This window comes from Argopecten irradians, chromosome 3 (genome assembly GCF_041381155.1).
Source record: "Argopecten irradians isolate NY chromosome 3, Ai_NY, whole genome shotgun sequence".
Classification (NCBI taxonomy): domain Eukaryota; kingdom Metazoa; phylum Mollusca; class Bivalvia; order Pectinida; family Pectinidae; genus Argopecten; species Argopecten irradians.
In genome coordinates, this window is record NC_091136.1 from 39,084,372 (window position 1) to 39,099,697 (window position 15,326).

Here is a 15,326-nt window from a genome sequence, read left to right on the forward strand (position 1 = left end):
TCATTAGTCGGGGTCACGTGACCTCTGAGTAACTACGGCTGTGTTCGACCCCCAGCAAACACACATCCCCGCCATTGAAGAGCGGCCATATTGGAGAACAAATCAACATGGCGTCCGTCATAGGTTCTGAAGTGGAAATACAGGAGGTGGAAGTTGAATCCATCCCTGTGGAGATGCCAATAGAGACAGTAGAGACAACAGATGAGACAGTTGAAGTACAACCTATGATAGCTCTACAACCGCTTCCAGACGCTCAGGAAGAAATTATTCTTCAAACTAGAGAAGAAGTTGTAGGTGATCCTAACCTCGTGTATGTTGGTGATGTTGATCACATACCAGTTCCTGCACCAGAAATTGAAATATCAACAGAAGAAACGACAACATTTAGAAGAGGAAAAGGAGGAAAACGGAAAGGCACGAAAGCTCGTGGTCTTATACCTGCAGGTCTTGGCGCAGAACTGAATTTTGATGTACCAACCTCAACTAAAAAATGGGAACAAAAGCAGGTTCAGATAAAGACATTGGAAGGAGAATTTTCTGTGACAATGTGGGCTTCGGGTTAGTTAATATTGTTTTAAAAAGGATCCTTATTCGTTAGGAATATTATTGGTTGTTACTTTGATGCCTAAAGGTAAGAAATAAGGCAATAACTCGGGTCAATATTGCCTCTTCATAGACTCGAATAATTTACTTCCATAAAAAGGTCATTGACTATGGATGACGTCAGACAGCTGTCGTTGCACGTTTCACAAGGGATAATTTATCAGTATGTATCTTTAAATGTATTGTGTAATTACTGTTGATGCTTTGAACATTACTTTTCTGGGTTTGTTTTGGTTTTGCCGTCGGCCATCATGAAAATCATGGGCGCCGCCATATTATAAGAATATGGCGGTGTTTTAGCAATGGCGGCTGGCCGCCATTTTTCTACATTACCCGGAGAGAAATCGCTCGCTGTGTCTTATCTAGTGATTAAAATGCCACATAAATAAACTTTTTTATTACGTCAAGAATTCATTTTGGTAATGTTTGATGAATCTAGCTATATAAATCTAGTTTGATCCCAAAATAACCTATTTTATATAAGGGCTGCCAAATGACCTTGCATTGCTTTGCAACATGGCTTCCCTGTCGGCCAACTCTGCTTTGTTTAGCTGGGAGTGACGTAGTTGGTCGACCTTGCTGGTTTATTGGCAGGTCGCCGCGAAAGCTTAGATCGAATATGCAAGTGTCTAACGTGTGCACATGTGCTAAGTTTATGCATCTTAATTTAGTAGATCCTATTTTGAAAACAAATAAATGCTAAAGCTGCCCAATTTAAAAATGTACACCTTTCCCGCTGTTCTCATATTTGTAAACATAACAGAAAATAATGTGCATCATCATGTGAAGAAAAAAAAAAATCCTGAGGATTTAAAACACAATTGACATTGCTGAAGAAGTAAGTGGGGGTTTTTTCAAGAAAATATTTCTCTATGCTCATGCCATACATATTTTTCTAATGTAGGTTAAAAAAGTAATAGCCTTTAATAAACTAATTTTAACCTTAGCATATGCTACATATAGTATTGGGAAAACAGCATTAAAGTATATTATAAGTACCTATTGTGATGACACTTTAGGGCTGGTGCAGTAAACCGGTATATTGAGGTATTTGCAATTTGCAATTCACCAGCAAAAAACATTGTACCACAATACAGTCCACCTGTACTGGCTTATTTGTCATGTCATTAAAACAAAACCAGAAAGTTGTATCTATATTCATTTTCGATAATATGAAGCCACATATTCCTTTCGTTTTCATTCGATTCCGATGTCGGTGAAATTTTTGTAACTAACGTGTATAATGTTCATATTGTTCAAACATTTGCATGATGTTGAAAATAAACAATATATGGCATCTGGCTAGTTTCTGAAATTATCAAGCTGATTTGCTCCATCAATCAACCATACAGAAAGAATTCTTTAAACACATTTAAGGCCTGGTGAATGCATGGCTGCAGGGTTTTTGCCAGCTATTTCAAGCTTCAAGTTCATCACCCGTTGCCATTTTTGAATTCCTACACATGTCAAAACAACACTGCAAGCCGATCAGCCTTTTGAAGTTTAATCAAGACCGTAAGCTTATTTTGCCAGGACACATATACAAAAATTTGTTCATAGTTAAGGTTAAAAATTGATATGTAAATATTGACAGACACTATCATGTTTAGTTATTGCATTATAAGGTTTCAATCGTCTGTAGCCTAGCTTTTTCTCAAACAAATTCGTAAACAAGAATTTCTCACATTGGAGCATTTTTGTTACTCAACAACACAATTAAAAACTATGTAAAACAGTAAAACTACATTAAATAGGAATGTTGTGTATCTCAATATATATAGTGGTATGCTTCTGCCGTATCGCTTCAGCCCTATGACACTTGCAAATAAAGCATTGATTCCATTACGGACAATTTATGATACCTAGTACATGATGACATGGAATATTGAACTTCCAAGTGTAATATCAATATTATAAAACAGTTTGCCATTGGATATATAAGCTGTCTTGGTAAGATGAAATTGTAGAATGTAAATTGATCTGATCCTCGGAGAGAAAAAAGGCTTATAGACAACTTAAAGTTTGAAAAATGTTTAAGTATTAGTGCTATACAATGGAATAAGGGTAGTGAAATACACATCTGTGTTCTTAACTGCATTGTTAAATTATCGAAATAAAAAGCTATGTTATCAATACTATCATATATTTGATGTCACAGATTACTAAATCGGCAAACCTTTTTCGGTGAAAGTTATGTTTTGGGACTGGTTGTTCTCTGATACAATGTACACGAGTAATTGTAATTGCACATGCATGTTGATATCAGGGATAAAAATCCTTGTAAAAATCATGACCCTCAATTGCATATTTCCTTCTCTAATAAGGGCGCTCCTATTTGTTTGCAGCTAAATAATATTAACTCTTTTCGTACAAATGCAATATAGCTATTGCCTATTATTGGTGACTTTTTTCAATGCAATTTATAAAATACTAATATTGAAATATTTAAGGATTAACTTTAATAGATTTTTTATGTTGTGGAGATTAAACATATAGATTTTTTATGTTGTGGAGATTAAACATAAAAATCTGTTGTAAGATTTTTGTGTTATATCTCCATAACATTAAAAAATTTACTCAAATTAATCCTTATAATTCAATTTACTAAAGAGAATCTCTTCAATACTCTAAATTAATTTTGGGACTCTTTTGTCTATCAAATCATTACGCTGTCATCTTAGCCAATCAGAAGCAACGTCACAAACGAAGACACCATTTTTTCCTTTATGGGCTAATAAAGTAAATTTTCAAGCCAATGAAAATGGTCGTAACAAGCAAAATTGAAATATTGATTTAGAATACAAAAGGTTTTACAATCAATGTCTTTCAATCAATTTTTACACAGGAGGAGATGACAAGACAAAACTTGAAGAGGATTCAGTGTCAGAAACAGATGCTGACTTCACAGAATACATGACAGGTAAAAAGCTTCCACCAGGTGGTATACCAGGCCTCGACCTTAGTGATCCCAAACAGCTGGCAGAATTTGCAAGGTAATAATACTGTTATAGGTAGTAATTGATGTTATTTCACTAAAGCAATGCTCATTTGATAATGAAATGTTTGCATCTCTTGAAAATTAGTTTCTGATACATATTCTTAAAATTAGAATGATAATAGTAACCTAGCCTATATGGTTATACACTTCATTATTTAACAGAAATCTTGATTCATGTTTACGGTTAATTGAGAAAATGTAATTATTTACAATCAATTATGATAACACAATAACAATAACCCCATGCCTGGTTTTGATAGATGAAATTAGTACATGTACTTTAGTAATAAATTCAATACATTTCTTAAATGTAAGAATTCAAATATATTTGATTCATATTTGACTTATTATATAATCTATGTAACATACTTCCCTATTTTCAGTTTACAGCCAAAAGACATGCAGTTGTTACAACATTCAAGGTAAGGATTAAAAAGAATTGATATAAAATAATATTATGTTACATGAAATGTTTGTGCATACTTATATTCATGGTTAAAGAGCTTGTATTTTGTATTGTTGGTTGTGATACATAGAACATATTTTGCTGGTTGTTTATATTCGTAAATAGGTTTCACAGTAGCCATGAAAATAAAGAATTTTTATAAAATAAATATATCCTATTATTTGGTATAGTAGGAAATATCTCTATGTACCAGTGAAAGGTATCCTTTATTGTCTTCTTTTCAGAATAAAGACAAGAAAAGCTGTGGATGATGTACCAAGAACAGTACCCTGTCCACACAAGGTTTGTCTCACCTTGATCTGCTAAAAGAGACGATTCTCTTTCAGTCTGTGACATTAATATTTTTCGCTGCTAGTCATTTGAACTAGTAAACCCCAAAATATCAGTAGTCCAACAGCAGTTTTGCTTCAGCACTTCAGTCATGATCAGTTTGAATTTTTTACCCAAATTAGTCTGGATGCATTCTTGAATGTAAATTCTCACAAAATAATGCATCTGGACAGCAACAGTTGCTTACAGAATGCATTCAAAATGTGTCAACAAATGCAATTTACCACCGCTCTTGTAAATATAGTATTTACTGATTTTGATTGGTTGAGGAGCCACTATGGACTAGTTCATAACAATTGGCACTAGTCCGGCTGTAAAATTACTAGTAATGGGCATTGGACTAGTGCTTAAAGTCGCAGACTGCTCTTTTAATTTTAGAATTGCACTTGAATAATATAGTATTTTTCATGAGATTTTCAGTGTAGTATTTTAATGTTACAGAAATAGGAAATTATTCCAGAAAACAAAACGTTGGTGAAAGATAATCGTTACAACTTTATGTTTTAAAAAAAGGTGACTACATCTCTGATTGACCTTTTTGTTTGTTTTTAGGGTTGTAATAAAATGTTTCGAGACAATTCAGCAATGCGTAAGCATCTACATACCCATGGTCCACGAGTTCATGTTTGTGCCGAATGTGGAAAGGCGTTTGTAGAAAGCTCAAAATTAAAAAGACATCAGTTGGTTCATACTGGAGAAAAGCCTTTTCAGGTAACATGATTCATTATGCTCTTTGACTCGCACAGTTTTTCCAGATCTGAATATTTGTATTTAAGGATTAACATCTTACATTGCTTAGTTTATGGGATGATTAACCAATGGAGCACGAAGTAAATTGCATAAACATGAATCATTTACTTATAATTTGCCGACTGCTCCATTGGGTTTATCACCTCATAAACTAAGCAGCAGACTAAGAGGTTAATCCTTATATTTACAATATTTTCTTTGAACAACAAAATCAACCAGAACGACAGATACAATCAATTACTTTGTGTTATTCGCCATCAAAATTATACTGCTGTCATGTTAATCCAGGCACAACAGCCATTCAGAAAAAGTGCGCCATTGACTGCAGCTTAATTCCACCCTTCAAAATTAAATCTGTTTAATGAATGTCTCTAAATGTTTCGTACATGTGTTTTTGTTAACATTGACAAATGATTTTGTGGAATTTAAAAAGAAGTCCACCAATGTTTACATGTACAAATTGTATTCATACACACTGAGTCGGGTCATGTTCTGCACTCAAGATATTGGGAAATAAACAGATGTGCCCAAACTTAGAATATCTTTTACATTTATTGTAAACCGCTTGATTTTTGTGAGATACAAATAGTGACTTAGGGAGATCACTCAAATGTGGAATCAAATGTTTTGTGAATAATTGTAAAAAAAATGTACACAATATATATGAATGCATAGTTGTCAACAAGAAGTCTTGATTGTGAATTATGTATTTGCAAATACGTCGGAAATAGCGATGAACTGAAATATTGTAAAAATATTGTTTCTAATGTTTTACTTGACAATAGTTCACTCTTTCTGAGGGCATTATAATCTTTAGGAAAGTTCCCTATCTACAATCTTGCGTCAGTGCCATTTTACATGGAATTACTTGAGAAATTTGGAGTCTCAATTTATTTGAATTGAAAGCTTTTACATTGCCTGGGCCTCTCAGTCTTACTCAACTTCAAAAAAGAATTCATTCCATATTTCCTTTTTTTCAATTAACAATTATATTGAAAATTTACTTTATTTATTATGTAAGTCACTTATTGCAATGAATGCATTTCTCTTTTCAGTGTACATTTGAAGGGTGTGGGAAAAGATTTTCTTTGGATTTCAATTTAAGAACACATGTTCGTATACACACAGGAGATCGTCCCTATGTGTGTCCATTCGATGGCTGCAACAAAAAATTTGCACAATCCACAAATTTAAAGTCTCACATCTTGACACATGCAAAAGCAAAGTAAGTTCTTTAATATGATTAATTTATTTATCATGATAATAAAAGTAAGTTAAGTTGTATTTGATGTTAGTTTGTGTTGTGAAATATATAGAGAATACATGGTTAGTATCTTACAATACAAAGTTTATTTGGTGTGAGACCTAGGAACCTTTGATTAGAATTAAGATTCTAACAGTGCATTCTGTTAGATGGCATTCAAAATAAAAGGAAATTTCTGATTATTAGCTTGGTTCCACTTTCTCCGATGCTCAGGAAAAGATAAATTCACTAAACCGAATGAGAGTGTACTCCTTTTTACTGACATAAGAAATACATAAGCGTCTTCGCAAACCAGTAATTCTGTCTACAGTGTAATATCACCAAAACAATAAAGATTACTTAAAAACACAATAATTTACCATCCAAGAATTATTTACAATTCATAACTTTTCCATGAGTCAAAAAAAGACAATACGGCAATACTGATATTAAAAAAAGTCGTTGCGGCGAATGTGAAACACATATTGGTGGGACTGAATGCTTTTTTAATCACTGTAAGATAAAAGTTCAGGGTCGAGTTAAGAAAAAGATTCCGTAATATGTGGAACAAATTCACACGCACGATTGTATTGATGGATATAGCATTTTTTGTTGACAGATTATGAACAAATTTATCTATTAGAATGTGCGATAGTTGCAGGATAAAATTACATTCTTGTGAATAACAATGTTAAAAAGAAATGTTTTTATACTGATAAAAGATGAAAAGTTAAAGAATTTTCCTCAATATAAATTATACAGTCAGATATACCAAAGTTTCATGAAATACTATTCGGGATTGGGTAAAGATTATTTCCCATTAATGTTTCAGGAATCAGACGTACCAGTTACCAACCACACAGTAAGTATTATAATACCAAGATTTTTAGGTCACCTGACCATAAGTCATGGTGACCTGTTGCGATACTATAAACCAACTTTTATGTGTAGCTACTTAATTTCGCGAATGGATAGTATTTCGTCCGTCTTCCTCTATTAACATTTCCTTGGGAACGCAATAACTTGAGTAAATATAAACTAGCTAAATGAATTTTTGTATGTAGTCTAACATTGGAAAAATCTCGAACGAGTTCAAAAATCTGCATGATTAGACTGTAAGTTTCAGAGTTATTGCCCTTTGCGCTAATAAATGTTATTCCACCGAGTTTAACGAAACATTGTATGTAGACTAACATTGGAAAGATCTTGGCGAAGTTTGTAAGTAAGCTTGATTCAATGATCATATACGGAATTATTGCCCTTTACAATTATAATTATTGAACCTTGTGAACATGATAATGTGATTAAATATGCACGAAGCTTAAAGTTTGAATGTAGACCTATTAGATGTATGTTCCTATTTAGTGAACAAAAGACATCAGTTGGCTAGTAAATTACATTTACTAACTTTTATCAAATATCAGGTGACCGTTGAGGCCCATGGGCCTCTTGTTTCTTAATGAGAACTCTGTACTTAAAACTACCGTGTTATTACTGATAAAGTGTTTAAATGCTGCTCCTTTAGAATCATCTGATGTATTTGGTAATGATTGATGTCCTTCATTAATACTATTATTATAATTAAAGCAAAAAAAAACTCATTTCTCTACATACATGCAATAAACTTGTTGTTAATCAGTCCATATGTGCTTGTAGAGCTGTTATCGTAGAGACAATGTGCATCGCGATATCGTCAAAATTTGACGATATCGTCACGATAATATCGCGATTTTTGGCGAGTAAAATATAAAAGGAATTTATGGAAATATAAGTCATGTTTGGGGGACCAATCATGAAAGTACAATATAGAGTGTAATTTGTAAATAAATAAAGTGAAACATTCATCAAAACTAGGGCTGTCACGGGTACTAAATTTTGTCCCTGGATAACCGAATTTTAGTACTAGACCCGTACCCGGGTACTCGACACAGATCGACTGCTTTTGTAACAAATTGGGTTACGTTGTGTTTGTTGTTTGGAAAGATTGGTTGATCGACGGAGATTCGATGAAATCATATGTGTGTCTACATCATTTCTATTTGACTTTTCATATTGCTAATGAGCTTTCAGTAAGTTATGTAGCTTAATATTTTAACAAATCCATTAAATTGTCCTAAATTTTTTGACTGCCGGTAAATAAGTGTAGCATGGATTAGACAATTATAATTGGATAATACAGTGTGATTTACTATTAAACATATTATTAAAAGTCATTTAAAGCTGAAATCGTTTATTTGAAAAAACAATTGTAAAAAATTGTGGTTATGTGATACTTTTAAATTTCCACAAAAAGTAACTTACATGTCCATGGAACTTGTTGGTTGTATCCAGTAAGCTACATTTTATGCCTTAAATTTCAAAGAGGTTGTGAAAACACAATCGTAAAAAATGAATGTTACCAAAATTTTTTATATATCAGATATAATTATATTTCATTTTTAAAATATCGTCAAATTGGCTCCTCTGGTAATTCCGTAAATTAGTTAATAAGCCGATATTATGAATAAAATGCTATAATAGTTGGGTGAAATTTAAAAATTGTTAAACCTAAATTTTAACATTTTTAAACCAGACATTTTAAATTGTAGAACTGTTAATGATGTACTTTCGGTGATTTGCCTTTTAACATAAATTTTAAAATGACTTTGTTTGCTTTTAAAATACACAGTAATTCATTTTCATAATATAGTTTTTGATTAAATTCTAAAGTGGGTTTTTGTGAAATGTTGGTTACACTAATTGAATGTTTTTTACCAATATTGAAGTTTTTCAATAATATAACTTGTAAAAATTTTATGATGATTTACAAAAGAATTTTTTGTAATCTTAGAACTACAATGTTATGACAATTTGACCAGTTGTCAGACGGTTTTTTGGCCTGTTATACAATCAGATATTGTTTAACAATCAGGTACTAAATACCTAGTCAGGATTAATTTCAAAATTTGAAATTTACCATTTGTAAAAAAGATTTAGCTTTTAGAAGTCATGTTCACTTCTTTTTCCAGGAATAAGTAAAGGTGAACAATAAAAATTGATTTATTATTCAAAAATTTAGTAATGTCAATAATTTTAACCTTTGCTAAAATTTTTTTTCAAAGTTTAATATTTCAGATTGCCTGACAGAAATTAATGGGTGTTATATAACATTTTGACAATGTCCTTTGTATTTTAATCATACCAGGTTTGAAAATTTTAATTGGTTATGATTAATTTCACTTGTTTACATTGTAGGCAAACTTTAAAACATGGAACAGTGAAAATAATTGGTACAAAAATTATGTCAGTGTCAGTGATAACTTGTTGAATTTTTCCTTAATATGTATAGGAATTCACTTATGATCCATGGTAGCCTAAACATCTCATTTACACTAAAGTCTATGAGCTAATCCGCAAATTGCTTTTCCAATTATAAATGATAAGCTTTTGAAAGTACTTTTAAATTGTACATTCATACTTATGAGAATTCTCATGATATTAAATTTTGTTGAAAGTATTTAAACTAATAGCTTACAGTAATATGCTTTATCAACTTGATCAAACTATTTAAAACTACATTAATTTGTTTTTAAACTGGTCAAAATGTAATAAGTTGTGAAGGACTTTATAGTTTTATGAACTGTAGATTTGTTATCAGTAAATGTTTTTCAAAAATTCTAAATTGTATTTAAGGTACATGTTGGAAGATAAAATATTAAACATAAAAAAACTAGATTGTATACTGACAGCAAATGAAAAGACAGTGTAAATTGGAATTTTATGATTTTCCATTTATCATTTTTTAAACTTTTCTATGGATAACAATATATTTAATCTCATTATAATGTTTAGACAATTTAAATAAGTTTTTCACAGTGTATAACGGGGTTTCAATTTGTACCCAGGAGATTTAATAAAATGTTATTACTGAATAAAAAAACAAATTGTAATTTTAAAGCACTTTTAAGTAATCAGTTTCTGTAAGTCTAACAATAAATAAACTTCAATTGATGTATGAACATGAAACCTTTTGATACTATTTTTAAGGTGTTCTTTATAGAGCCCTAATTTTATGTAGAAATTTTCATGAAAAAATTCATTATATTGTCAATGAATTTGAAACCTTTTTCATAAACAATGCTACAAAAATTTTGTTAAATTTATAATCAAAATAAATAAGTTCACATTGTTAAATCAGATTCATAAACCGATGTTGCCAACATAACAGTTCTTAACTAGTCAATACTAATTAAAAATTTATTTTTTATTTTGTCAAAATTGTTTATGACTTTGCAGAAATTGTACAAATTTCTCCTATGCTTCCCACCTACATTTTGATGTAAAACATTTAAAATGGATTTGATACTTAATTCCATTGTTCAATATTTTGAATTGAAGATGGAAATATGATCCAATTAAAACATTAAGTACACAGGGTGTTGAAGATATTATTTAACATGAATTAGTATAAGATGACTAAAACAATGACAAAATTTAGTTCGATTTTGTAGGTAATATCATAATGTCAAATTATTAAAAAATAGACTTGATTTCATAAAGTCAAAATTTTCCTAATCTTCATGAAATTTTATGCTTTATATCAAGTCCTTTAGTACATATGATGTTGTAATTGATAAAATTAACATGATAACTTTTTTAATTGAATACAAATGCTTTTCACCAAGGTTCAGATTGTGATTTGTCAAATTGATAAATTAAGATTATAAAAATAAAGAACAAAATTAATTTTTTTGGGATTCCAATGAATTACAATCTCAGATTCAGTGTACAATAAAAAATGTACAATAGTACTTAGATTTGTAATAAATCTGTAAAAAATGCCATGTGATCTGATAGAATGATCTAAAATTTGTCATATGGTTATTTATTAAAATGGCATATGTAAACCAAAAACAGTTGATGAATAAACTTTGATATTTTTACTGAAAAATATCCTTCAATTTAAATAAAAGTATTATTGAGTCAAACAAATACTTTCATTGTGCTTATTGCTTTCATGTTTGGATCTAATGTACCAATGCTCAATGAAAAATAAAATCATATTTGTACTGGTTATCATGTAAAAGTTTTACTTATGATATACAAATCTTAACGGATAATTTGAACTGTCAAATAACTACATTAGATTCTTTTCTAACTTTTGAAATGAATTAATTCTAAATTTTTGAGTTTAACAATTTCTAATGAGAAAGGATCCTAGTAAGATTGTAACTGTTAGAATTCATTAAATTATCATATGTTAATTGCTTAAATTCAATATCTAGCGTGAACATCAAAAATCAAGTGTTTTGAAAAAACAAATTTGTTCACCATAACTATGAATTTGATGGGTAAAATACTTTCAACAAACTTGCTACTGGTTCAATTCAGACTATGATTTTCCAGTTAATGTATGACATAATTACAATAAAGTCAATGGGTTTGTGTTCACTTTAATGTTAATAAAAAATACAAACAATCTTTGGTTAAATCCTATTTGATAACAGTTTTCAAATAATTGATTTAACACAGTCAACATTTTTTCCTTAAAATTACACTAAGTTACCACATAAAAAGTTTGTTGGAATTTTGATTTAATTTTAATTCAAATATTTTGATTTTAATAATTTTATTAAATGTTTTTTACATTTAATGATAAAATACTATTGTAGTAAGACTTTTTGTAAAAATGGATTTTTCATTAATTCAATTGACTACAATACATAAAAATATTTTGTAAACAATTTTCATAAGCAAAAAATGGAATTACCAATAATTGAGTTAAAAATGGATTTTATGGTCAACTCCTACATTGATTCAAAGATCAAATCTGGAATGATTGCTGTTAAAATTTAATCAATATAATAAATATATACAATAGCCGTTAATCATGCATAAAATTTCATCCAAAACACTATTTCAAATTGTAATCAACTGTTTTTTTTAATTCAATTGAATAATATATATATTACAAATTTGTATATTTCACTCAAATTAATTGGCCTATCAAATTTAAACTAATACATACTTTCAAAATTGATTATTTAGTACAAAATTTTCATGTTTAGTATTATAATTTCCAAATATTTGTAAATACATCATCAATTACCTAAATAAATTGGTTAAACAAAAATATAGTGTCTAATTAATTGTAAGAAACTTAAGGTTATTTGATTGGTAATATTTTTTTGTAATCAGTATCCATTCTTGAAACTCTTTCGAAAAATATGCAAACACTTTGTCATTTTAAAATTTTTCTTTGGAGTAACAAAACTCAAAAAAACTTTACAATTGAAATAGGTGTAAAAATCCATTGCAGTTTGATTACAAACTACAATGTAATCCCCTGAATTGATGTGTCATTTAAAATTTTGAAACTTATTTAATAAATACATGGATGTTTCAAATTTAACAATGTAATCATTGTTAAAATCAAAAAATCTGCAATTACATTTCACTGACCCTGGTAAAATAACTAGTTAAAACAGGTTTGTACCAGTTTGCAAAAGTCATGGTTAAATTAATAAAAAATTTCATGACATTAAAAACTTAAATAAAAATTATTTTTAGATATTAACTGCATTTTTTATTCAAATTAAATATTTACAATGATTAAAATGACTAAGAATTTTTGAATGATATAATATTGAATCTAGGTTTGTAAGATTCAAATTCAAAATGGAAACCCTATCATTGAAAAAGTCTCAAATTGGCTTTTTTTAAAATATATTGTCATTCAAAAAATTCTGGATAACATGCTAGAAGCATCAGAATATTTTTCATAGGGTATGGAATCAGATTCTTAAATCTTGGTCCAATAAACTTATTTGATATATACACTAGGAGATAGTAAAGTCTGAAATTACTACGTTTTATCTGAATTATTCAGACTTTCCTTGTGGAATCAGACTAGTTTTATTATATTCAGACAAATTCTGAAGATTCAGACACGTTTTTTTAAATTCAGATAAGTCGCCTAAAATTCAGACAAATGTAATCTAAAATTCAGACAAATGTCATCTAAAATTCAGAGTTGTCGCTGAAGATATTGGCTCCCTGCCAGCAGTCACCGTCGATTAGGTACTGGCCCCCTGCCAGGGTCGGTCACGGCTGAGCGCACGGCTTACCTGTGTTTCAGCTAGCCAGAACTGGCCAAGTGCCAGGTCCCAGCATGAGCTACCGGTTACCGAGACATCAATCTGTCATGGTAGTATGTCAGGTGAATGGAGTGAAGCTTGTTAAATTAATCTCAAATTAAATCATTCTGAAACAGATATGTTGTCTTGCTATTGTTTTTTTTTTTCCATTACAATTGCAAAATTCCAGTGTGACCTACCGGTTGCAGGGTATAAGTAATGGTACTGTATTTAATCAGGTAAGAGAAGTGAAGTTTTTGTAACTTAATCTGAATAAAATTCATTCCGAAAACTGAAGCATTGTCTTGTTGTTGTTGTTTGTAAATAAATAAAACTGCCAAATCCCAGTGTGAACTACCGATATCCGGGGCATAAATCATGGAAATATATCAGGTAAAAGGAGTGAAGTTTTTGTAAAAGGATCTGAATAAAATTCATTCCGTAATTAAACAGAAGTATTGTCTTGTTGTTGTTTGTAACTAAATAAAACTGTCAAATCCCAGCTTGAACTACCGATTGCCGGGGTATAACTAATGGTAGTATATCAGGTAAGAGAAGTGAAGTTTTTGTAAACGGATCTGAATAAAATTCTTTCCGGAATTAAACGGATGTATTGTGTTGTTGTTTGTAAATAAACTGCCAAATCCCAGCGTGAACTACCGATTGCCGGGGTATAATTAATGGTAGTATATCAGGTAAGAGAAGTGAAGTTTTTGTGAAAGGATCTGAATAAAATTCATTCCGTATTTAAACAGAAGTATTGTCTTGCTGTTGTTTGTAACTAAATAAAAATGCCAAATCCGAACGTGAACTACCGATTGTCGGGATATAAGAAATGGTAGTATATCAGGTAAGAGAAGTGAAGTTTTTGGAAAAGAATCTGAATAAAATTAATTCCGGAATGTAATATAAAAATTGTCTTGTTGTTGTTTGTAACTAAACAAAACTGTCAAATCCCAGCGTGAACTACCGATTGCCGGGGTATAATTAATGGTAGTATATCAGGTAAGAGAAGTGAAGTTTTTGTAAACGGATCTGAATAAAATTCTTTCCGGAATTAAACGGATGTATTGTGTTGTTGTTTGTAAATAAACTGCCAAATCCCAGCGTGAACTACCGATTGCCGGGGTATAATTAATGGTAGTATATCAGGTAAGAGAAGTGAAGTTTTTGTGAAAGGATCTGAATAAAATTCATTCCGTATTTAAACAGAAGTATTGTCTTGTTGTTGGTAACTAAATAAAACTGCCAAATCCCAGCGTGAACTACCGATTGTCGGGGTATAAGAAATGGTAGTATATATCAGGTAAGAGAAGTGAAGTTTTTGTAAAAGGATCTGAATAAAATTCTTTCCGTAATTAAACAGAAGTATTGTCTTGTTGTTGTTTGTAACTAAACAAAACTGTCAATTCCCAGCGTGAACTACCGATTGCCGGGGTATAATTAATGGTAGTATATCAGGTAAGAGAAGTGAAGTTTTTGTGAAAGGATCTGAATAAAATTCATTCCGTATTTAAACAGAAGTATTGTCTTGTTGTTGGTAACTAAATAAAACTGCCAAATCCCAGCGTGAACTACCGATTGCCGGGGTATAATTAATGGTAGTATATCAGGTAAGAGAAGTGAAGTTTTTGTGAAAGGATCTGAATAAAATTCATTCCGTATTTAAACAGAAGTATTGTCTTGTTGTTGTTTGTAACTAAATAAAACTGCCAAATCCCAGCGTGAACTACCGATTGTCGGGGTATAAGAAATGGTAGTATATCAGGTAAGAGAAGTGAAGTTTTTGTAAAAGGATCTGAATAAAATTCTTTCCGGAAT

General features: G+C 30.5%; 1 protein-coding gene across 1 annotated transcript in view; it reads left to right on the forward strand.

Annotated features, from left to right (window-relative positions):
- The first annotated feature begins 51 nt into the window (after positions 1-51).
- Positions 52-15,326, forward strand: part of LOC138318526 (transcriptional repressor protein YY1-like) — a 34,282-nt gene continuing 19,007 nt past the window's right edge. Inside the window, exons 1-7 of the mRNA XM_069260966.1 lie at positions 52-558; positions 3,449-3,596; positions 3,985-4,023; positions 4,292-4,349; positions 4,950-5,108; positions 6,203-6,372; positions 7,223-7,252. Of these exons, the coding sequence (XP_069117067.1) occupies positions 108-558; positions 3,449-3,596; positions 3,985-4,023; positions 4,292-4,349; positions 4,950-5,108; positions 6,203-6,372; positions 7,223-7,252 (1,055 nt within the window). The 5' untranslated portion in view covers positions 52-107. The remainder of the gene's footprint in view (positions 559-3,448; positions 3,597-3,984; positions 4,024-4,291; positions 4,350-4,949; positions 5,109-6,202; positions 6,373-7,222; positions 7,253-15,326) is intronic.